This window comes from Eumetopias jubatus, unplaced genomic scaffold (assembly GCF_037043125.1).
Source record: "Eumetopias jubatus isolate StellerSeaLion01/CBP00866 unplaced genomic scaffold, mEumJub1_p1.0 scaffold_17, whole genome shotgun sequence".
Taxonomy (NCBI): domain Eukaryota; kingdom Metazoa; phylum Chordata; class Mammalia; order Carnivora; family Otariidae; genus Eumetopias; species Eumetopias jubatus.
Window position 1 is genome coordinate 40,271,913 of NW_028274823.1, and position 24,809 is coordinate 40,296,721.

Below are 24,809 nucleotides of genomic sequence, written 5' to 3' on the forward strand. Positions count from 1 at the left end.
GTTTTTAATCTGACAGTCTCTCTCTTTTTATTGTTGTAAAAAGCACATAACATAAAATTTTTCAGTGTACAGTACAGTAGCATTAAATATATCTACATTGTTGTGTAACAGATCTCTTGAGCTTTTTCACCTTGCAAAACTGAAACTCTGTATCCATCAAATATCTCCCTTTCCCTCTCCTCCCATCCCTGTCAACCACCATCCTACTTTCTATTTCTAAGAGTTTGAGTACTTTAGATACCCCATATAAAGGGAATTTTTCAGTATTTCTTATGCCAATCTCTTTTAGTTGGGTGAATTTAGGTCATTTCCACTTAATGCAATTATTGATATCTTTAGATTTGGGTGTACCATTTTTTAAATTCGTTTTATGTGTTTTTTCTTCTGTTTTTCCTTCCTTCATATCCCCAAATCCTGCCTTTATTTGAGTTCTTAGAATATTGCTATTATTCCATTTTAATTCATCAGGTCTTTAAAACTAATATCTACTGGCATAGACTGCTTCAGGTGGTTACTAGGAAAATTACAATTTACATATTTAACATTCTATAGTCTAAATAGAATCAACACTTTACCATTTAAGTGGAATTTAGAAATCACCCACATGGATCCTTGTACCCTCCTCCTCTTTATGTTATAATTATCTTATATATTATATTGGGATACACTGAAAAACCTCTGCAGATAATGTCACTATTTTTCTTTTCAACTGTCAAATGTATTTTTCAAGAACTCAAAAGCAGAATATGTACCAAGATATTTACCATTTCTCTTTCTTGTTATCCCCAATGTAACATATTCTTCTGGTATTATTCCCTTTTGTCTTTAAATACTTTCTTTAGCTAAAACAATAAAATAAAAAATAAAAATTAATTAAAAAAATAAATTAAGAAATAAAATAAGAACAACAATAATAAAGAACTTCATTTAGCAATTCTTTACAGTATATCTGGTGGCAACAAATTCTCTTAGATTTCCTTCATATCAAAACACCTTCTCTTTACCTTCATTCCTAAAGGTACTTTTTGCTAAATACAGAATTTCAAGTTGACAGTAGGTCTTTTCTTTCAGCAATTGAAAATTATCATGCAACTTCCTTCTGTAGTTTCTGGTTAGAAACCCACAGCCATTCAAATATTTTTCCCCTACAGGTAATACACCTTTATTTTTTGGGTTGATTTCAATTTTTTTTTTTTGTCTTTAGTTTTCAACAGTTTAATTATGTTTGGTCTGAGCATGGAATTTATTTGGATGTATTTTTTTTTTTAATTTTTTTATTGTTATGTTAATCACCATATATTACATAATTTGTTTTGGTGTAGTGTTCCATGATTCATTGTTTGTTCATAACACCCAGTGCTCCATGCAGAATGTGCCCTCCTCAATACCCATTACCAGGCTAACCCATCCCCCCACCCTCCTCCCCTCCAGAAACCTCAGTTTGTTTTTCAGAGTCCATCATCTCTCCTGGTTCGTCTCCCCCTCTGACTTACTCCCCTTCATTCTTCCTCTCCTACTATCTTCTTCTTTTTCTTTTTTCTTAAAATATGTTGCGTTATTTGTTTCAGAAGTACAGATCTGTGATTCAACAGTCTTACACAATTCACAGCGCTCACCGTAGCACATATCTTCCCCAATGTCCATCACCCTGCCACCCCATCCCTCCCACCCCCGACCACTCCAGCAACACTCAGTTTGTTTCCTGAGATTAAGAATTCCTCCTATCAGTGAGGTCATATGATACATGTCTTTCTCTGATTGACTTATTTCACTCAGCATAACACCCTCCAGTTCCATCCACGTCGTTGCAAATGGCAAGATCTCATTCCTCTTGATGGCTGCATAATATTCCATTGTGTATATATACCACATCTTCTTTATCCATTCATCTGTCGATGGACATCTTGGCTCTTTCCACAGTTTGGCTATTGTGGACATTGCTGCTATAAACATTGGGGTGCACGTACCCCTTCAGGTCCCTACATTTGTATCTTTGTGGTAAATACCCAGTAGTGCAATTGCTGGATCGAATGGTAGCTCTAATTTCAACTGTTTGAGGAACCTCCATACTGTTTTCCAGAGGGGTTGCACCAGCTTGCATTCCCACCAACAGTGTAGGAGGGTTCCCCTTTCTCCACATCCCCGCCAACATCTGTCGTTTCCTGACTTGTTAATTTTAGCCATTCTGACGGGTGTGAGGTGGTATCTCATTGAGGTTTTGATTTGGATTTCCCTGATGCCGAGCGATGTTGAGCACTTTTTCATGTGCCTGTTGGCCATTTGGATGTCTTCTTTGGAAAAATGTCTGTTCATGTCTTCTGCCCATTTCTTGATTGGATTATTTGTTCTTTGGGTGTTGAGTTTGATAAGTTCTTTATAGATTTTGGATACTAGTCCTTTATCTGATATGTCATTTGCAAATATTTTCTCCCATTCTGTCGGTTGTCTTTTGGTTTTGTGGACTGTTTCTTTTGCTGTGCAAAAGCTTTTTATCTTGATGAAATCCCAATAGTTCATTTTGCCCTGGCTTCCTGTGCCTTTGGTGATGTTTCTAGGAAGAAGTTGCTGTGGCTGAGGTCGAAGAGGTTGCTACCTGTGTTCTCCTTTAGGATTTGGATGGACTCCTGTCTCATGTTTAGGTCTTTCAACCATTTGGAGTCTATTTTTGTGTGTGGTGTAAGGAAATGGTGCAGTTTCATTCTTCTGCATGTGGCTGTCCAATTTTCCCAACACCATTTGTTGAAGAGACTGTCTTTTTTCCATTGGACATTCTTTCCTGCTTTGTCAAAGATGAGTTGACCATAGAGTTGAGGGTCCATTTCTGGGCTCTCGATTCTGTTCCATTGATCTATGTGTCTGTTTTTGTGCCAGTACCATACTGTCTTGATGATGACAGCTTTGTAATAGAGCTGGAAGTCCGGAATTGTGATGCCGCCAGCTTTGCTTTTCTTTTTCAAGATTCCTCTGGCTATTCGGGGTCTCTTCTGGTTCCATACAAATTTGAGGATTACTTGTTCCATTTCTTTGAAAAAAGTGGATGGTATTTTGATGGGGATTGCACTGAATGTGTAGATTGCTCTAGGTAGCATTGACATCTTCACAATGTTGGTTCTTCCAATCCATGAGCATGGAACGTTTTTCCATTTCTTTGTGTCTTCTTCAATTTCTTTCCTGAGTATTTTATAGTTTTCTGAGTACAGATCCTTTGCCTCTTTGGTTAAATTTATTCCTAGGTATCTTATGGTTTTGGGTGCAATTGTGAATGGGATCGACTACTTGATTTGTCTCTCTTCTGTCTTGTTGTTGGTGTATAGGAATGCCACTGATTTCTGTGCATTGATTTTATAGCCTGCTACTTGACTGAATTCCTGTATGAGTTCTAGCAGTTTTGGGGTGGAGTCTTTTGGGTTTTCCACCTAAAGTATCATATCATCTGCAAAGAGTGCGAGTTTGACTTCCTCTTTGCCGATTTGGATGCCTTTGATTTCTTTTTGTTGTCTGATTGCTGTGGCTAGGACTTCTAATACTGTGTTGAATAGCAGTGGTGAGAGTGGACATCCCTGCCGCATTCCTGACCTTAGGGGAAAAGCTCTCAGCTTTTCCCCATTGAGAGTGATATTCGCTGTAGGTTTTTCGTAGATGGCTTTTATGATATTGAGGTATGTACCCTCTATCCCTATAGTCTGAAGAGTTTTGATCAAGAAAGGATGCTGTACTTTGTCAAATGCTTTTTCTGCATTATTGAGAGGATCATATGATTCTTGTTCTTTCTTTTGTTAATGTATTGTATCACGTTGATTGATTTGCGGATGTTGAACCAGCCTTGCAGCCCAGGGATAAATCCCACTTGGTCGTGGTGAATAATCCTTTTAATGTACTGTTGGATCCTATTGGCTAGTATTTTGGTGAGAATTTTTGCATCCATGTTCATCAAGGATATTGGTCTGTAATTCTCCTTTTTGATGGGATCTTTGTCTGGTTTTGGGATCAAGGTAATGCTGGCAAGAAATGGACTGGATTCGGTTCAGGCCATATGTTCCATCCCATCTTCTATAGGTTGCAGTTTCAATGTCAGTGCAGTTTTCAAAACCTTTGCAAAGCTATTCAGATCTGTCCCACATGTGCACCACCCAGTGGTAGTCTGCATCGGGCCAGAAATCTTTCCATTCAGTTTTCAGTCTTGATTGTGCTGATTAAGATCAGATCCAGTCATGTATAGTTTGGGAGAACATCTTTGAGTTATTGAACAAATTAATGGGATCTCTTTCCTCCAGTTCCCTCTCATCAAAATCTCCCCATTACATCTCATGTCTCCAAAGTGCCTCCTTTAGGTTCTGTGGCCAGAAGCATGGGGCCTTATTTATTCTTCTCTGCTGCTCACTTTTGTGACTGGACCAAGAAGCAAGAGAACCAGAGGATAGAAAACATGGTAAACTCACCATTAATTTGGTGGTACTTCAAATTCTGGTCTCTTTCCAATCATCCTGCTTGATTCACTGTGCAGGCTCCTCTCATGGCTGCCCCATCCATTCTGTTTTATACTCATTTTCAGTGATGGAGACAAGGTAGAACATGTTTTCCCCCCGTGCCTGAAACTAGTTCCTATAGTTATTTAATTACTTCTTTATTTTTGTATATCACCTACATCCAATCTTGGACCTCTCCTTTTTGAACTTTCTGGTCTTGACTCACTTTCCTTCTTCCCCAGTCAAAGCCCAATACTCAGTCACTGTATTATTAAATTACTTGTATACCTTTTGTATTGTAACTGCCTTGCCTTGTCCCATTGTGCATTCAAAGGACAGACTCACTGAGGCTTTGGGAGGGGAAATGCCTGCTAACTATTTTTCTGCATCAGTTACTTAGAGCATCAGCAAGATAATGATGGCAATATTTTATGATTTCCCAGAAGCATGAAAGTTTCACAGAAAAGTATTTTCAAGTTGAACTAAACAATGAAAAAAGTACTCCCTGAAGAATTGATTATCAGCTAATTTATCCCCACCGGAGTCACTGGTAGGCTAGGAAATGAATTTGTTACTTCTTATTATAAGCCTAATGCACAGAGAATTTCTGTGTGGTAGCTCCTTACTCATGGTGTTCAGGGATGACAAGGGTCCCATGCAGCCCTGGAGAATTCCCTGATAATGCTCTATCAACAATTACCACTAACGAACTCTGAAGCCACTTCAGCTCATGGCTCTCAGAGCCAGTTGACACACCAAGGAAGCAGAAATAAACAAATAAACTTCCTCTCGCCTGTCACCCTGACTCTTTATTCTTTCTTTCCCTACTTCCTACAAACGGCTCCATTCTAATAAGCCCATCACTTGAGACTACAATTTTCCACGGCATTGATTTGCTTATACTCCACTTTGTTCCTGGATGTAAAACAGTTTTATTTCCTTAGCTTCATTTCCCTCACTGATAATCTTCTTGAAAGATGGACTGACACTTACTGGAAAAGAATTAAAATGATGTCAAAGGAGTGAAATATTTCTTTTGGGTCTCAAAGTGTGGTCCCTACACCAGTAGCAATACATCACCTGATAACTTGTTATGAATGTGAATTTGTGGGTACTACCTACACTGTCAGAAACTCCTGGGATGGGGCCCAGTAATCTGTGTTTTTACAAACTCTTAGGTGACACTGATACATGCCAAAGTTTGGGAACCATTCCAACTGGGGAGTTAATGATCACCTGGCCATGGCATAATGAGGAGAAAAGTGTTTCAGATGTGGATTGCTTATCAAATTGGAAGGATCTATTGAATTGGTTTTCTACTGTGCTTGGAAGAAGACTTATTGCTAGCACCCTGAGTGGTTCAGTGGGGTGTAGGAGGGGAGGCAAAGTATAAATGTTGAGTCAGATGGGCTGACAATGACAAAAGCCTTCATTCCCTCTCCACCTACCTGCTCCATCTGTTAGCCTGGATATTAATCTCTCCACCTACTGATAATATCTTGACAATTATCCTCAGTGGCATTTTTCTAATAAAAATTCACTCATTATTTTTCCAGCATTTTTCTCCTTCAATGGTCCTGGGAGTAACTGAGAAACACAGTTTTAATGACTAGGCTTCACAAATATGGCATTATCATGCTCTCCATATATAACTTAAATAATGTACTTACACTTCTTGGCTGGCTTTTTGTAGTTCCTAGCATATAAATTTGGATGCAACCAAAAAAAATGATTTTGTTGATGTATAGTTATTTCAGCATTATAATCTGAAAGCTGAATCATCTCAGTAACACATGGTACCATCTGAATTTTACATTTTAACCATTCTTATTTGTGTGAAATATTGCAGTGTGGTTTTAATTTATATTTCCCTCATCATTAAGTACCCTGAATATTTTAATATAATACCAGCCATTTGTATAATATCTTTTTGTGAAGGGACTCTGAAAATATTTTGCCCAGGTTTCTTTTGTTCCATTGTCTTTTCCTTACTGATTTGTAGATTTGTCAGATTAAAAATAGCTTTTCCCACACTGTGACTTGCCCTTTCATTTCCTTAATGCTGTCTTGCAATTAATAGAGATACCTAGTACCATTGTTTTTATGGTAAATTCTTTTGCCTTGGTCAAGAAATTTTTTTACTTTCTCCCAAACACATTAAGATATTCTGCCATGTTTTCTCTTAGATGATTGTTATACTATTTACATTTAGATCTACAGTTCATCTTCTGCATTTCTTTTTTTTTCTCTTTTAACTTTTTTTTTTTTGTATGATATAAAGAAAGGGTCAGGTTGTATTTTCTCCATTTGAATACCCACTGGCTGCAATACCATCTACATTTATTGAAGGACTATCACTTCCCTACTGCATTAGATTGTCGTCTTGTCATAAATCTGCTGATGTATATTTTATTGCTAAGTCAAATAATCAGACAAAGAAACACAAATACTGTATTATCTCATTTGTATGTGAAACCTAAAAACATCTAACTCATAGAAACATACAGTGTAATGGTAGTTGTCAGGGGCTGAGCAATGGGGGAAATGGAGATATATTGGTCAAAGGGTATGAACTTCCAGTTGTGAAATGAGTAAGTTATGAGGATCCAAAGTATAGGAAAGTGACTATAGTTAACAATACTGTATTATACACTTGAAAATTGCTATGAGAGTAGAGTTTTTCATATTTTTACCATAACCACAAAATGGTAATTATATGAAGTGAAGGATGTGCTGGTTAACCTTACTGTGGTAAACATTTCATAATATATGGGTGTATCAAATCATCACTTTGTACACCTTAAACTTATACCATGTTATATGCCAATTATATTCCAATAAGAAAAAAGAAAATATTCTGCTGCATGAAACTTTTTGGAAATCTTGGAAACTCTTTTCACACCTTATGAAAGAGTGCATAAGATTTGTATCATTCCTCTCTTAAACAAAGCACTGAGATGTACCACAAGAAAGTGTCACAGTCACTATGGACCCTGTGTCACTGAAAAATGGAAGGATAGGAATTAAGAGTATAAAGAACACCATTTAGTAGAAGGCCATAAAGTGGCAGACATGAAGAATGTGGCTTGAGGGTCAATGAGAAAGCAGTGGAAACAGGACCCAAACACCCCAGATGCTGAAGTTCCCAAGGTTGCCTGAATCTAGAATCACTCTCCACCTTCAGTGTCCTTAACAACCAGGCCTATTGTGACTCCTGTTTCAGGATTTCTATGAATGAGATGCTACTTGTGAAATTAAACTCCCTCATTGACCATGATTGATAGGATTTCCATTCTTTTCAAGACAAAGAGTCAAACTAAGATGGGTATGAGGAAAAAGCAGAGCTGAGCCCACCCAGCTCCTCTATTTTTGGCTGAATGTATCTTTCCCCAACAGCAGACCTGATGGACAAAGGTGAGGCATACATTCAGAAGAAGCCAGCCTTCTGAGGATGTAGCAGGTGCTTACCCTGGCTGTATGACTCTTGTTCAGTCTGAGCACGGTCTGAGTCTCCCCCACTATGCCTGCACTGGCCACTTTCCTTCCCTGACTTGTGGGTGGCCGGCCTGACCTCCCTCCCAACTAAGGAAAAAGAAGCTGATAGATACCTCCAACCAACGTTGAGCAGTCCAGTCATATTGAGAGGCTGAAGAATTCCAAGTTATCTCTTCTGGTTCCTTAGAATTCTTCTCGGGAGCTTTGTCCCCAAACAGTGATAAGTGCTGGATAAGAAAACAGAATTTGATTGTGTTGTCAGTCCAGAGGACATCTCTCTCTACCAATATCTTACAAAAGCTATGATCAGCTGAGATCCTCAGAGTCACATGTGTGGAAAGAGATCAGTCTGGTTTACTGAATCTTAGGAATCTTGGGCACTGACTTTATGACACATTAGTATTAATATAATACTGATTATTGGTGAGGTGATGTCTCAAGCCCAGCCAAAAGGATCCCATTTCCTGAAAGGGGATTATATAAATCAGTTTTCTCTCCATTGCACATCGTTCATCTTCTCCTCTAAGTAGTTCCCCTCCATTAAGAGTAAAACTATTTCATGTAATAAGCTGTAAGGGTGTTATGAGAAGAGGTGAACTTAGAACTTAGAAATGTGAACTTTGCCCCCATTTCAAAGGAGTTTGTTTGGGGGGGAGAGGTTATTAAGGGCTCTTCCATACTTTGTATAAAATATTGACCTTGCAAAACAACATTCACCATTTCATTTTGGAAAGGTACCAAGATAAAGATACTTAAGAATCCTGTGCTAAAAAAACCACTTAGAACCACACGTGTCAACATCTGGAGCATCCACACATCAGAGGTGAGACAAGCACAAGAAACCCTATCAAGAAAGTAATAGAAGTGGAGGAGGCAGAACCTTACAGAATAGTTTCACTTCTGACATTTACAGATAGCTTTTCTACTTCCTTCTATCCCATGCACATAATTCAATTTAATTAATCATTCTACATATAAAGCCAGGCTTATTAAAACGGAAATTTTTTTTTCCATGCATGCATTAAAAAAAAAAACAAAGATGCCCAGATAGAATAAATTACCCTATACCTTCCGTTTCGCCTCGTGGTCCCAAGTTGGAAGCTGCTAACACTACTATACTTTTCCTCATGTGGAGGGATAGGTATTGGGTGTGATATTAATGAGACCTCAAGATCAGAATTGATGTGTTCCAGGTCCCCAATGGCATTGTCGCCTTATTTTTATGGAAACTCCATGAGGGACAGTGGTTCTCAAAGTATTATTAGTAATCCGACACTCCACCCTCAGTCTGGGGTTCGGCCTAGTGAGTGCTTCTCTCCATTCTGATCCCTACTTCCTGTTCAACTTAGCATCCCCTACTTCCTCTCCCACAATAACAAAGATGACAGGATTTACCTTTCCTCAGGACTTAACTTAGCCTTCTAATACTAGACATAATACTAGAAATTGAAACCTTTCTAGGAACAGACCATATTAATTATACACTCTAAACCAAAATATTCTTATAATCTAAACCTGAATATAGGTGTAGCCTAACTTGTCGAGAGTGGATGAGGGACAGTGTGGCAAAAGTAATAATATTCCGTGGAAGAGAATCCACAAACTGATATTTGCTTTATCCTTCCATGTTTTGATAATCACAAATACAACTTTAAGAACTATCCCCTTCCTTCCTCTAACTGGCTAACTAATACTCAAAGCACAAGGAACACTGAAAAATGTCCTTGATAAGTGAGATCTCAAGGTCATTAAAAAAAAACTTAAAGAAATACTGTGTATTGGAGTGCCAGAAGGCACTATTCAGAAAAGAGAAACTATACCAAGGACAATTTGAAACATTTCTTGGTGCCAGCTCAACACCACTTATGCTAGATACAAGGTAGAGTTAGCTCAGCCTATTTCTTTGAGTGTTCCATTGTTAACCTTTCCATCAAAACACATGGAGTCGTTTCCTTCCACCTTCCCACCATCGTGTTGGTGTTGGGACTTGCTTGGGTATGACGGGTATTTCTGCACCATGAAGCTGTCATTGAATAAAATTAAAACACCATGCCAATAAGGCTTTAACTGAGCGTTAAAATGTATAGTTTCACTTTGCTCTAGATTCTGTAACTCATCTGCCATCATCCTTTATTTTTCCTCACTTCCAGGTGTGACCTGGATTGAAAGCAGAGTGGGTAGATGGGCAGATGTTATAAAAATGATTTTGCTGGGGCACCTGGGTGCCTCAGTCGGTTAAGTGTCCAGTTCTTGATTTTGGCTCATGTCATGATCTCAGGATTGTGGAATAGAGCCCTGTGTCTGGCTCCATGCTCAGGGCAGAGTCTGCTTAAGATTCTCTCTCTACCTCTCCCTACAACTCACGCCCACTCAAGTGGGCACACTTTCTCTCTCTCAAAAAATAAAATAAAAGATTTTACCTATTTCTGGGAAGGGGGGACCCACATGAAAACTCATGAAAGTTTCCATATTTGCCTTGACCTTCTAAGATCAATATTAATCTGGGCAGATTCAGGCAGAACAAATTACCAAAAAGCTCCCATATGTACCAGGGTGGCCTGCAAATACACCTTACAAGTTTAACCCCCTTCTCTGGCTTTCGATGGGAAGCCAGAGGCCACAGAAAAATGGGTCACTCCTGCCACAGAATCCCAGCTGACATACCCAGGAAAAGAAACAGCTTTCCAAGCCAGTGGTTGCTATGGATACACCTTCTCCATCCTCAGGTGCACATCTCTTCCTCTTCTGCATCTACAAAGAATCTGGGGATCCACTGCCAAGATTCTTTTAAAAAAAGAGGGCCCTGTCAGGTTAGAGATGTTACAGAAACCTTGCATTCCCCCTTCTTCCCTGAAGAAGACAAATATGTGCTTTCCTTTTTCAAAAAGATTGCGGGGGGTAGGAAGGAGCAAGATGGTGGAGGAGTAGGAGACCTGGATTTCGTCTGGTCTCAGGAATTCAGCTGGATAGGGATCAAACCACTCTGAACACCTACGAACTCAACAGGAGATCAAAGAAAAGAATAGCAGCAATCCTCTGAACAGAAAAGTGACCACTTTCTGGAAGGTAGGACGTGCGGAGAAGTGAATCCGAGGTGATATTCGGGAGGATAGATGGCGGGGGAGGGGGCCTCCATCAGCTGCTTCTGCAAAGTGATAGAGCCTTGGAGCACAAAATTGGAGCTTTTAGAAGTCAGCTCTGCTGAGGGACGTCGCTCCAGTGGCTAAGCGGGGGGTGGAACCCTCACGGGACAGTGTGGTCTCAGGACCCTCGGGGTCACAGAAAGACCAGGGGTGCCTGAGTACAGCAGAGCTCCCAGGTATCAGAGCGGGGAAGCCGGCTGCAGAGACGAGCTGAGGCACGGGCTCTCAGCTCGTGGTTGCCATAAACCGTGGTCTGCAGCACAGTCGGGCCACTGCTCCTCCAGCAGGGACCCAACAAGCAACAGATCCGGGGAGAATCCCCTTCCTCTCCCAGGAGGAGGGGTGCGGGAGCGCACCGCAGGGATCTGCTGGGTTTGGAGACTCCACACGGGGTTGTGAGCCAGAGATAGAAACGCTCGGTCACAGGCCGGGTGAGCACGGAGTGCGGCCAGAGACCGGGGAGACGGGAGTGACTGACTGCTTTTCTCTGGGGGCTCAATGAGCAGTGGGGCTCCGAGTTCTCAGCTCCTCTGGGCAGAGATTGGGGGGCACCATTTTCACTCTCATCCTCCAAAGCTGTACAGAAAGCTTGCAGAGAACAAAAACTCCCGAGAGCAAACCAGAGCAGATTACTTAGCCCGGACCAGCAAGGGCAGGGCAATTCCGCCTCCGGCAAAGACATTTGGCAACCACGGCAACAGGCCCCTCCCCCAGAAGATCAGCAAGAACAGCCAGCCAAGACCAAGTTTACTGATCAATGAGAACCTCAGACCTCCAGCGCTAGGGGAATACTGCACATAGAATTCATGGCTTTTTTACCATGATTCTTTAGTCTTTCAAAGTTAATTTTCTTTAACTGCCTTTTTTTTTAATTTTTCTTTTTCCCTTTTTCAACCAACATCTTATCAATCCCTTTTTTAAAAAACACTTTTATTTTTCATTTTTAGACTCATATTCTATCCCTTCATAGTAGTTACCCTTATTTTTGGTATATATACATATATATATAGAAGTTGTTCTCTCTTTAAAATTTTCAGATACAGTTTCTTCTAACAGATAAAAATATACCCTAAATCTCTAGTGTATGGCTTTGTTCTAGTCTCCAGCCTGATCATATTCTCTCCTTTTTTTTTTAAATCCTCTTCTTCCTTTTATCAACCAACTTCTTATCAATTCCTTTTATAAAATCTTTTACAGTTTTCATCTTTAGACTCATATTCCATCCCTTCATTGTATTAACGCTTGTTTTTGTAAATATATGTTTTTCTTTCTTTAAAATTTTGGGAGGCACTTTCTTCTAATAGATCAAAATACGCCCAAAATCTAGTGTGTGGCAGTGATCTATGCACCAGCCTGATCATATTTGATCATATACTGTTTTGGTTTTTTTTGTTTGTTTTTATCTTTTTCTATTTTTTTTCTTTTTTCATCCTTTCCCTTTCTTTTCCCCTGGTTTCAGGTCTTTTCTGATTTGTTTAGTGTATATTTTCTGGGGACTTTGTTACCCTGTTAGCATTTTGTTCTCTCATTCATCTATTCTCCTCTAGACAAAATGACAAGACGGAAAAAATTACCTCAACAAAAAAACAAGAGGCAGTACCGACTACCAGGGACCTAATCAATACGGACATTAGTAAGATGTCAGAACTAGAGTTCAGAATGATGATTTTAAAGATACTAGCTGGGCTTGAAAAAAGCATGGAAGATATTAGAGAAACCCTTTCTGGAGAAATAAAAGAACTAAAATCTAACCAAGTCAAAATCAAAAAGGCTATAATGAGGTGCAATAAAAAGTGGAGGCTCTAACTGCTAGGATAAATGAGGCAGAAGAGAGGATTAGTGATATAGAAGACCAAATGATGAAAAAATAAAGAAGCTGAGAAAAAGATAAACAACTACTGGATCACAAGGGCAGAATTCGAGAGATAAGCGATACCATAAGACGAAAACACATTAGAATAATTGGGATCCCAAAAGAAGAAAGAGAGAGGGGGGCAGAAGGTATACTGGAGCAAATTATAGCAGAGACCGTCCCTAATTTGGGGAAGGAAACAGGCATCAAAATCCAGGAGGCAGAGAGAACCCCCCCTCAAAATCAATAAAAATAGGTCAACAACCCAACATCTAAGAGTAAAACTTAACTAGTCTCAGAGACAAAGAGAAAATCCTGAAAGCAGCTAGGGCAAGAGATCGGTAACCTACAATGGTAGAAACATTAGATTGGCAACAGACCTATCCACAGAGACCTGGCAGGCCAGAAAAGACTGGCATGATATCTTCAGAGCACTAAATGAGAAAAATATGCACCCAAGAATACTATATCCAGAGAGGCTGTCATTGAAAATAGAAGGAGAGATAAAAAGCTTCCAGGACAAACAAAAACTAAAGGAATTTGCAAACATGAAACCAGCCCTACAAGAAATATTGAAAGGGCTCCTCTAAGCAAAGAGAGCATAGACCAGAAAGGAACACAGACGATATAAAGCAACAGTCACCTTACAGGCAATACAATGGCACTAAATTCATATCTTTCAATAGTTACCCTGAATGTAAATGGGCTCAATGCCCCAATCAAAAGACACAGGCTATCACATTGGACAAAAAAACAAGACCCATTGATATGCTGTCCACAAGACACTCATTTTAGACCCAAAGACACATCCAGATTGAAAGTGAGGGGGTGGAAAACCATTTATCATGCTAATGGACACCAAAAGAAAGCTGGGGTGGCAATCCTTCTATCAGACAAATTAGATTTTAAACCAAAGACTATAATAAGAGATGAGGAAGGACACTATATCCTACTTAAAGGGTCTATCCAACAAGAAGATCTAACAATTGTAAATATCTATGCCCCTAACATGGGAGCAGCCAATTATATAAGCCAATTAATAACAAAAGCAAGGAAACACATCAACAACAATACAATAATAGTGGGGGACGTTAACACCCCCTGACTGAAATGGGCAGATCATCCAAGCAAAAGATCAACAAAGAAATAAAGACTTTAAATGACACACTGGACCAAATGGACTTCACAGATATATTCAGAACATTCCATTAAAGCAACAGAACACATATTCTTCTCTAGTGCCCATGGAACATTCTCCAGAATTGATCACATCCTAGGTCACAAATCAGGTCTCAACCGGTACCAAAAGATTGGGATCATTCCCTGCATAATTTCAGACCACAGTGCTTTGAAACTAGAGCTCAATCACAAGAGGAAAGTTGGAAAGAACTCAAATACATGGAGGCTAAAGAGCATCCTACTAGAGATGGAGGCTAAAGAGCATCCTACTAGAGAATGAATGAGTCAACCAGGAAATTAAAGAAGAATTTAAAAAAAAATTCATGGAAACCAATGAAAATGAAAACACAACTGTTCAAAATCTTTGGAATGCAGCAAAGGCAGTCCTAAGAGGAAAATATATAGCAATACAAGCCTTTCTCAAGAAACAAGAAAGGTCTCAAATACACAACCTAACCCTACACCTAAAGGAGCTGGAGAAAGAACAACAAACAAAGCCTAAACCCAGCAGGAGAAGAGAAATCATAAAGATCAGAGCAGAAATCAATGAAACAGAAACCAAAAGAACAGTAGAACAGATCAACGAAACTAGGAGCTGGTTCTTTCAAAGAATTAACAAGGTTGATAAACCCCTGACCAGACTTATCAAAAAGAAAAATGACCCAAATCAACAAAATCATGAATGAAAGAGGAGAGATCACCACCAACATCAAAGACATACAAACAATTATAAGAACATATTACGAGAAACTCTATGCCAGCAAATTAGATAACCTGGAAGAAATGGACGCATTCCTAGAGATGTATCAACTACCAAAATTGAACGAGGAAGAAATAGAAAACCTGAACAGACCTATAACCACTATGGAAATTGAAGCAGTCATCAAAAATCTCCCAACAAACAAAAGCCCAGGGCCAGATGGCTTCCCAGGGGAATTCTACCAAACATTTCAAGAAGAATTAATACCTATTCTTCTGAAACTGTTCCAAAAAATAGAAATGGAAGGAAAACTTCCAAACTCGTTTTATGAGGCCACCATTACCTTAATCCCCAAACCACACAAAGACCCCATCAAAAAGGAGAATTACAGACCAATATCCTTGATGAACATGCATGCAAAAATTCTCATGAAAATAGTAGCCAATAGGATACAACAGTACATTAAAAGGATTATTCACCAGGACCAGTGGGATTTATCCCTGGGCTGCAAGGTTGGTTCAACATCCACAAATCAATCAATGTGATACAATACATTAATCAAAGAAAGAACAAGAACCATATGATCCTCTCAATAGATGTAGAAAAAGCATTTGACAAAGTACAGCATCCTTTCTTGATCAAAACTCTTCAGAGTATAGGGATAGAGGGTACATACCTCAATATCATAAAAGCCATCTATGAAAAACCTACAGCGAATATCATTGTCAATGGCGAAAAACTGAGAGCTTTCCCCCTAAGGTCAGGAACACGGCAGGGATGTCTACTCTGTCTCTTTCTTCTTCTTCTGGGATCCCAATTATTCTAATGTTGTTTTGTCTTATCGTATCGCTTATCTCTCGAATTCTGCCCTCGTGATCCTGTAGTTGTTTCTCTCTCTTTTTCTCAGCCTCTTTATTTTCCACCATTTGGTCTTCTATATCACTGATTCTCTCTTCTGCCTCATTTATCCTAGCAGTTAGTGCCCCCATTTTGATTGCACCTCATCAATAGCCTTTTTGATTTCGACTTGGTTAGATTTTAGTTCTTTTATTTCTCCAGAAAGGGTTTCTCTAATAACTTCCATGCTTTTTTCAATCCTAGCTAGTATCTTTAAAGTCATGATTCTGAACTCTAGGTCCGACATCGTACTAATGTCCATATTGAGTAGGTCCCTGGCTGACGGTATTATCTCTTGTTCTTTTTGCTGAGGTGATTTTTTTCATCTTGTCGTTTTGTCCAGAGGGGAATAGATGAATGAGAGAACAAAATGCTAACAGGTTAACAGCGTCCCCAGCAAATATACTCTATACAAATATACTCTATACAAATCAGAAAAGACCTGAAACCAGGGGAAAAGAAAGGGAAAGAAAGAAAAAAGAAAGAGAAAGAAAGAAAGAAAGAAAAAAAACCCAAAAAGATTAAAAACAAAAACAGAACAATACAAAAAAAAAAACAGAATATGATCAAATATGATCAGGCTAGTGCATAGATCAGTGCCACACACTAGATTTGGGGCATATTTTGGTCTGTTAGAAAAAAGTGCCTCCTAAAATTTTAAAGGAAGCAAGACTTATATATGTACAAAATAAGGGTTGATACAATGAAGGGATGGAAGATGACTGTAAAGATGAAAATTATAAAAGATTTTATAAAAGGAATTGATATGATAAGAAGTTGTTTGAAAAAAGAAAGAAGAAGATTTAAAAACAAAGGGAGAGAATGTGATCAGGCAGGGGACTAGAACAAAGCCATACACTAGGGATTTAGGGTATATTTTGATCTGTTAGAAGAAACTGTATCTCAAAATCTTAAAGAGAGAAAAACTTACATATATATGCCAAAAATAAGGGTAACTATTATGAGGGGATAAAATATGACTCTAAAAATAAAAAATAAAAAATGTTTTTTTAAAAAAAGTGATTGATAAGATGTTGGTTGAAAAAGGGAAAAAGAGAAATTAAAAAAAAAACAGTTAAAAAATTAACTTTGAAAAACTAATGAATCATGGTACAAAAAGCCATGAATTCTATGTGCAGTATTCCCCTAGCGCTGGAGTTCTCCCATTCTCTTGATCGGTAAACTTGGTCTTGGCTTGCTGGCTCTTCCTGCTGATCTTCTGGGGGAGGGGCCTGTTGCCGTGGTTCCCAAATGTCTTTGTCGGAGGCGGAATTGCCCTGCCCTTGTCAGTCCCGGCTAAGCAAGCTGCTCGGGTTTGCTCTCAGGAGCTTTTGTTCCCTGCAAGCTTTCCCTACGGCTTTGGGGGACGACAGTGAAAATGGCGGCCTCCCAATCTCCGCCCCGGAGGAAGCAAGAACTCGGGGCTCCGCTCCTCAGTGCGCCCCCAGAGAAAAGCAGCCAGTCACTCCCGTCTCCCCGGTCTCCGGCCACACTCCGTGCTCACCCGGCCTGTGACCGAGCATTTCTATCTCTGGCACCCGACCCCGTGTGGAGTCTCCAAACCCAGTAGATCCCTGTGGTGCGCTCCCGCGCCACTCTTCCCGGGGGAGGAAGGGGAGTCTCCCCGGCTCTGCCGCTTGTTGGGTCCCTGCTGGAGGAGCAGTGGCCCGACTGGGCCGCGGATCACAGTCTATGGCAACCCGGAGCTGAGAGCCCACGCCTCAGCGCCGTCTCTACAGCCGGCTTCCCCGCTCCGATACCTGGGAGCTTTGCCGCACTCAGGCACCCCCGGTCTTTCTGTGACTCCGAGGGTCCTGAGACCACACTGTCCCGCGAGGGTTCCACCCCCTGCTTAGCCACTGGAGCAACGTCCCTCAGCGGAGCCGACTTCTAAAAGTTCCGATTTTGTGCTCCAAGGCTCTATCACTTGCCAGAAGTGGCCGACGGAGGCCCCCTCCCCCGCCATCTATCCTCCCCGAATATCACCTCGGATTCACTTCTCCACACGTCCTACCTTCCAGTAAGTGGTCGCTTCTCTGTTCAGAGAGTTGTTGCTACTCTCCTCTTTGATCTCCTGCTGAGTTCGTAGGTGTTCAGAATGGTTTGATCCCTATCCAGCTGAATTCCTGAGACCAGACGAAATCCAGGTCTCCTACTCCTCCGCCATCTTGCTCCGCCCCTGAGCATGCTCTTAAACTGGAAATCAACCACAAGAGAAAATTGGGAAACACTACAAATAACAGGGAGGCCAAACAACATGCCAATGAACAATGAATGAGTCAACCAGAAATTCAAAGAAGATATAAAAAATACATGGAACTAAATGAAAGTGTAAACACGATGGTCCAAAACCTTGGGATGTAGCAAAAGCAATCCTAAGAGGGAAGGATATAGGAATACAGGCCTATCCGAAGAAGCAAGAAAACTCACATAAATAACCTAACATTACAACAAAGGAGCTAGAAAAAGACAACAAACGAAGCCTAAAGCCAGGAGAAAGAAGAAAATAATAAAGATTAGAGCAGAAATAAATGATATAGAAACTAAAAGAACATATCAATGAAACCAGGAGCTGGTTCTTTGAAAACAGTCGTAAAATTGAAAAACCTCTAGCCAAAGTTATCAAAAAGAAAGGAGAAAGGACCCAAATAAATAAAATCACAAATGATAGAGGAGAAATAACCAACACCACAGAAATACAAATTATAAGAGAATATTATGAAAAACTACATGCCAACCTGGAATAAATGGATAAATGTCTAGAAACCTAGAAACCACCAAACTAAAACAGAAAGAAATAGAAAACTTGAACAGAAATTTAACTAGCAAAATAATTGAATCAGGAATAAAAAATCACCCCATATAGAAAAGTGTGCAGGGTCAGATGGATTCACAAGCAAATTCTACCAAACATTTAAGGAATTTAATTAACTAATTTAAATACAAACTTAAAAATAAAAGTGGAAGATCCAGAACCTTACCAAGTGGTTTCACTTCTGAGATTTATAGGTAGCTTTTTCTACCTCTTTCTGTCCCACCCATATAATTCAACTGTATTAGTCATTATATGATGAGGTTCATTAAAAAGAAGTTTTCTTTTTTCCATGCAAGAATAAAAAAGACAACAAAGAAACTCAGAATAAATTACCCTATGCCTTCAGCTTCCCCTCTGGGTCCCAAGTTGGAAGCTACTAACACTACCATGCTTTTCTCACATGGATGGATGGGTATTGCATATGAGTAATGAACCCTTTAGATCAGAATTGATGTGTTCTGAGTCTCTGTTGCCATTCTTGCCTTAATTATATGGAATTTCCATGAGGAACAGTGCTTCTTAAAGGATTATTAGTATTCCCACAGCTCCACCCTCAGCCCGGGTTGGGTATACTGAGTGCTTCTCTCCATCCTGATCCCCACTTCTCTTCATATTAGCATCCTCTACACCTTCTCCCACAATATCATAGATGACGGGATTTATCTTTCCTCGGGCCTTAATTAAGCCTCTTTCCTTAGGGAAATAATACTAGAAAATGGAACCATTCTAGGAATAGACCATATTAACCAGATACACTATAAACAAAAATATTCTTATTATCTAAATCCTGAATATTGGGGTAACCTAATTTATCATTTAGTGGCTGAAGGACAGAATGGAAAACATAACAATATTCTGCAGAGGATAATCCATAAATTGATGTGTGCTTTATCCTTCTAAGTTTTGATAATCACAAATACAACTTTAAGAACTATCCCTTTCCTTACTCTAACTGGATAACTAAACACTCAAAGCACAAGCAATGCTGGAAAACGGCCACAACAAATGAGATCAAGGTACCATTAAAAACATAAAGAAATAGTGGGTAAAGGATAAGCCATGAAGGCACTATCCAGAAATGAGAAACTAGATCAAGGACAACTTGAAACATTTCTTGGTACCGTCTCACCACCCCTTATGCTAGATGCAATGTAGAGTTAGTTTAGCCCATTTCTTTTTCCACTTTCTAAGCCTTGCCATCAAACCACATGCCAGGCCCTCTCCTCCCACATTTCCCACCATCGTGTTGGCATTGGGATTCACTCAGGTCTGAGAAGTATTTCTGCACCATGAAGCTGGCACTGCATAAAATTAAAACCCCATACAAATGAGCCTTTATCTTAGCATTAAAATGTATAGTCTCACATTGCTATAGCATTGTAACTCTTTTCCCATTACTCTTTATTTTCCCTCACTTCCAACTGAGAAAATAACCATGGTTTCCAAGTTTGGCCTGGATGGAAAGCAGAAGTGTGTAGATGGACAGATGTTGTAAAAATGATTTTTTGGGTAGATGGGACCCACATGAGTACTCATGAAAGTTTCTATAATATTTGCCTTGACCTTGTAAGACCAATTATGATGAGGGCAGATTCATGCAGGACAAATTTCCAGCTACCATGTGCCCCAGGGTTGCCAGCAAATACACTTTGGGAGTTTAGTCCCCTTATCGGGCTCTGGATGGGAAACCAGAGGTCACAGAAAATTGGGTCACTTCTATACAGCAGCTCTGCTGAGATACCAAGAAGCAGTTTTCCAATGCAGTGGTTGCTATGGATACAGCTTCTCCACCCTAAACCTCACATCTAGCCTCTTCTATATTTAGAAAGAATCTGGGGTTCCACATCCCAGATACATTTAAAAAGAGAGGCGCCTGCCAGGTTAGAGATATTACAGAAACTGCCTAGCATTTCCCTTTCTTCCCTGAAGAGGAAAATGTGTGCTTTCCTTTTCCAAGGATTGGTGAGCACAATGAAAATATTTTTCAGATAAAAATATGCAATGAAAAGAATCATAATATTGGTGGAAGCATGAAGAATGATTGACTAAGACAGGTGGATTTCCCCAGTATCTTCTCAAAAGCCACATGCAAGCCAGGGTGTGATCCAGCTGCTTCTCACCATAAAATCTGTTCTTTTAACAACTATGCTCTGGTCTCATTCCAAATATCACATGTAGAAAACTATAGTCTGGACTGTTACCTCAAAGCAGTAGCAATATTCAACCTGGGATTTTAAAAACCCTTGGGAAAATGTCATATAATTTCCTTCAAAAATCTTGGCAGAGAACAATGTGGACATCTGGGAGTCAGCATTACCAGAGACAATGGGAAGATAAATATAAGGGTTAGGCCAGTAATTCTTGTTCTCAACATTAACTAATTAGCTGCCCTCAGGAGACAAGACAGGCCTTTACTTTCTGCCCCTGTCTCTTCAGCATCCAATAAGGTTTGGGGACCTATACTCTCTGCTCACTGGCTAGGTCCTTCCTGCTGGGTAGCCAAACAGTATTGTGGCAAAAACATCACAGAGACTTCAAATTTTCATGTCGGCACCTTCTAACTGTTGATGCAGTAAAATAAGGATGCTTCTCCACATGGGAAGGTGAGCATATGATGGAGGACCATAGTGCAATAGAAGGTGACTTGGAGCAGATGCATCCATGACATGGAGCACTGCTGCAGAAGGACCATTGTCTCAGCAGCACCCAGGTCTAAACCTATAAGAAGGTGCCTACTCCTATTAACTGGTATAGGAAGTGAAAGCAATGTTGCAGGTTAGGTGGGTTTCTACCCACTGGTGGAGGCAGCCAGACTTTTCCTCAGAATCCTAAGTAGTCTGGAAGTCCAGCTCTAGCTCAAAACTGGGGCCAGTGAAATGTAGTTGTTTTAGTCCATCTGCTCCCCTCTGGGGTTTCAGTGGTCAAGGCTGCATGTAGCCTTGTGCTAAAAAACATCCTGGCTATCGAAACAGGGCTTTGTCATTCAGAACACTGGGAGCATGGAATGCATATTCACCCCCCTCAGGGACAACAGGCTGTGACAAATGAGTTTCCTTCTCCTCTCCTTTCCCCTCAGCCCAGAGCAAGCTCTTAATGTCTTCAAAGAATAGCTGCAAGAGGAGGAAGTCCTGCCCTCCATGAGGTGATTCATGTGTGTGCCTGGCCTCATGGACTGTGGTGATCTGGTGGACTTACTGAGGTCAATAGGAACAGAAACAGAGGCTCCTTCTGGTTGTACCACTCAGGGGGGAACAGTTTGGTTTCATGAGCAGCCCTTCAGAGGACATGGCCCAGGGTGCATTAGTGAGAGTGAAAAATTCCACACAGCAGACTTTTAGCCTAGTATTGAGATGCTACAGCCAAACACCATCCGGAGAGAAGTTACTGATTGAGAGTACTGAAGAGAGAAGAATGTTCATGGAGCTTTGATGCAAGAGTAATTTATGAATGCCAGGTGCCCTGCATAACCTCCACAGTGGGTTAATCTTATAAACTACTATCACTCCCACCTGCATCACAGGCCAGCATGAACGCTGGGGTGGGGACGGTGGGTGGTAAATCCTGGATTTACAACCTAACCTCAAGTTGTTGAGCAGCCCCTAATGTCTCTGGTCTCTGCTTGTGCTAAAGTAGTTGCTCTCTAAGCCCCATGTCATTCCACAGGTCTATAACTCATCAGTGAATCTAACCAAGGGTAGAAACAATTATGATAAATAAAGCTAATCTTTCACTTAAGATTGAGAGATCATCAACAATAGATATGATCCCATTTTAAAATATTTTGTCACTGCATTTGGAAACAGCATATCCTCCAGATTCTGGCATTCTGGCTAAATTCCCAGCTCTGTGATCTAAGCTCTCTGGAATTCTCTAAACATCAATTTCCACTTCTGTAGAATAAGGGGCTCATGGTTATTGTGAAGAGTAATAGAAATATTGAATTTCAGTGACCAGCATAGAACAAACATAAGTCCTCAACAGATGATGATGACAACTTAGACCATAAAATTTGTTGCATATTTTACAAGGGATATTCAAAGGGAATATTACTAACATTGTTATGTTTATTTACAAAATAATATTAAAAATAAAATATTTTGTAAGTATGAAAATGTCAATAACTCTATTAAGCATCATTTTAATGATAATATTACACTTAGACTGAGGAACACATAAGAAATATTGTCAAAATATGCCAAGTGACTTACATGCTTTATCTTAATTAATTATCAAAGAACAGTAATAGGTAGATCCTATCATCTTCATTCTACAGAGGGCAAAGTAAAGTTTACAAAGGTTAACTTCCTTTCCAAAGATGACTCATCGCTCAGGAGTTAGAACTCAGTATTGAACTAGTATTAAATTCAGGTCCTTCTGATTCAAGAACCAATGGGCTAAGCCACATTGTTATCTGCCTCTCCATCTTCTTTGATATGCAAATAACTTAGTCATGCTTCTCTAAAACCTTTGTGTTCCCTGATGTCTTTATAATAGGTTAGACCAACATTGATGATGCTGTGGAAAGACATGCCCATGGAAATGAGGAATGGGACAACTGTCCAAGAATTCATCTTGGAGGGGTTTCCTGCCATCCAGCATCTGGGAAAGGTCCTCTTCCTGGTGCACCTGCTGGCGTACCTGGCATCCATCGCAGGCAATGCTGTCATAGTCACGATCACCTGTACTGACTCCCGGCTCCACACACCTATGTACTTTTTCCTCAGCATTTTCTCCTTCTTGGAGTGTGGTGTCATAAGTGCTGTTATTCCTAAGTTGCTGGTCATCTTTCTCTTAGGCAAACAAACCATTTCCTTTCCTGCCTGTTTCATACAAGCCTTTGTCTTTTTATTTCTGGGAGCAGCAGGTTTCCTCCTCATAGCAGTGATGTCTCTGGATCGGTACCTGGCCATTTGCAAGCCTCTGCATTACCCGACCATCATGAACCTGAAGACTTGCTTCCTCCTGGTCACTGCCTGCTTTGCTTTGGCCTTCCCTCTCATCACTGGTCCACTAGTAAAGATTTCCCAGTTATCCTTCTGTGGTCCCCATATCATCCCCCACTTTTTCTGTGATGTTGGGCCCCTGATTCATCTCTCTTGTTCTGACACCAGGTCTGTGGAAATGTTGGCCTTTGTCCTTGCCTTGTTTATCCTTTTAACATCCCTTATCATAACCCTCATTGCCTACAACAACATAGTAGTCACAATTGTGCAACTCCCATCAGCCAAGGAGAAACAGAAAGCTTTCTCTGCCTGCTCTTCTCACCTCATTGTCCTCTCTCTGATGTATGGCAGCTGTGTGTTTATATACATGAAACCAAAGCAAAGGAATAGGCTGGACTCCAACAGGGAGGCTGCCCTTGTGAACACAGTGGTGACCCCACTGCTCAACCCTGTCATCTATACTCTGCGGAACAAGCAGGTCCACCAGGCTCTGAGGGAGACAATATGCAGAATGAAAATATCAAGATAAAAAAAATCACATGGCTTTGGAGTGGAAGGCCTAGAGAACCATTTGTCTTCATTCTGGCCAATTTGGCAGTCCACAGAGTTGTACTGCACATCACTAGCAAAATGGAAATCTGTTTTGTAAGGCCACTTTTTACATTGATGTGCATAACTATCTTTTCCCTAAATATTCCACTTATTGTGACAATTAATTGCAAAATCCTTTACTGAATTGTTAGTCTTTCCTCTGATAAAAATCATGTGCTTAAAGTTTCTAAATTTTAGTAATATATACACTTTTTATTTTACTTCTCTCTAGCCATAAACATGGCACAACAGAATTAATAATGCTTTAAGAAAGGCATTTAGGTAATTAAAATAATAGGAGGTTGTATATTATGATGTGGTTAGGAAGGAAAGGATAGAAATAGTACAAATGCTTGGGTCTACATTCCCTCCTTCCCTAGCCCAAGGAAATAATGGTCATAGTACCCTTCACCTTGGAATATATATGGTTTGTATCAGGTGTGCTCTTAAATGCTATTCTTGATCCATAGCTTAGCTACATATGTATGCATCAATCCCATCCTGGAGAGAAACAGAATTGTTCTCAGTCTTAGAGAACCAAACTCTAAGTAGTGGTAATAACCACAGCATCCTACACCTGACCAGTACTCCTAGTTCCTAAGTTATTTATTCTAGCTCCAACTCCTCAGATGCATAATGCATACTAATGATTGGTTCATCTCCTAAAACTGTTATCACAGAATGCTTAAGTATGTCAGTGGAAGGAAGCCCTTATTTCATATTTCTAT

General features: G+C 40.1%; 1 protein-coding gene across 1 annotated transcript; it reads left to right on the forward strand.

Annotated features, from left to right (window-relative positions):
• Nucleotides 1-23,056: 23,056 nt before the first annotated feature.
• On the forward strand, nucleotides 23,057-24,019 carry LOC114205161 (olfactory receptor 6C74-like). The gene has a single exon (XM_028098449.2). The coding sequence runs from the start codon at nucleotides 23,057-23,059 to the stop codon at nucleotides 24,017-24,019; it is 963 nt and encodes a 320-aa protein (XP_027954250.1).
• The last annotated feature ends 790 nt before the right edge of the window (nucleotides 24,020-24,809 follow it).

Coding starts and splice junctions, on each gene's coding strand:
- LOC114205161 (XM_028098449.2), top strand. CDS start 23,057: ATGATGCTGTGGAAAGACATGCCCATGGAAATGAGGAATGGGACAACT.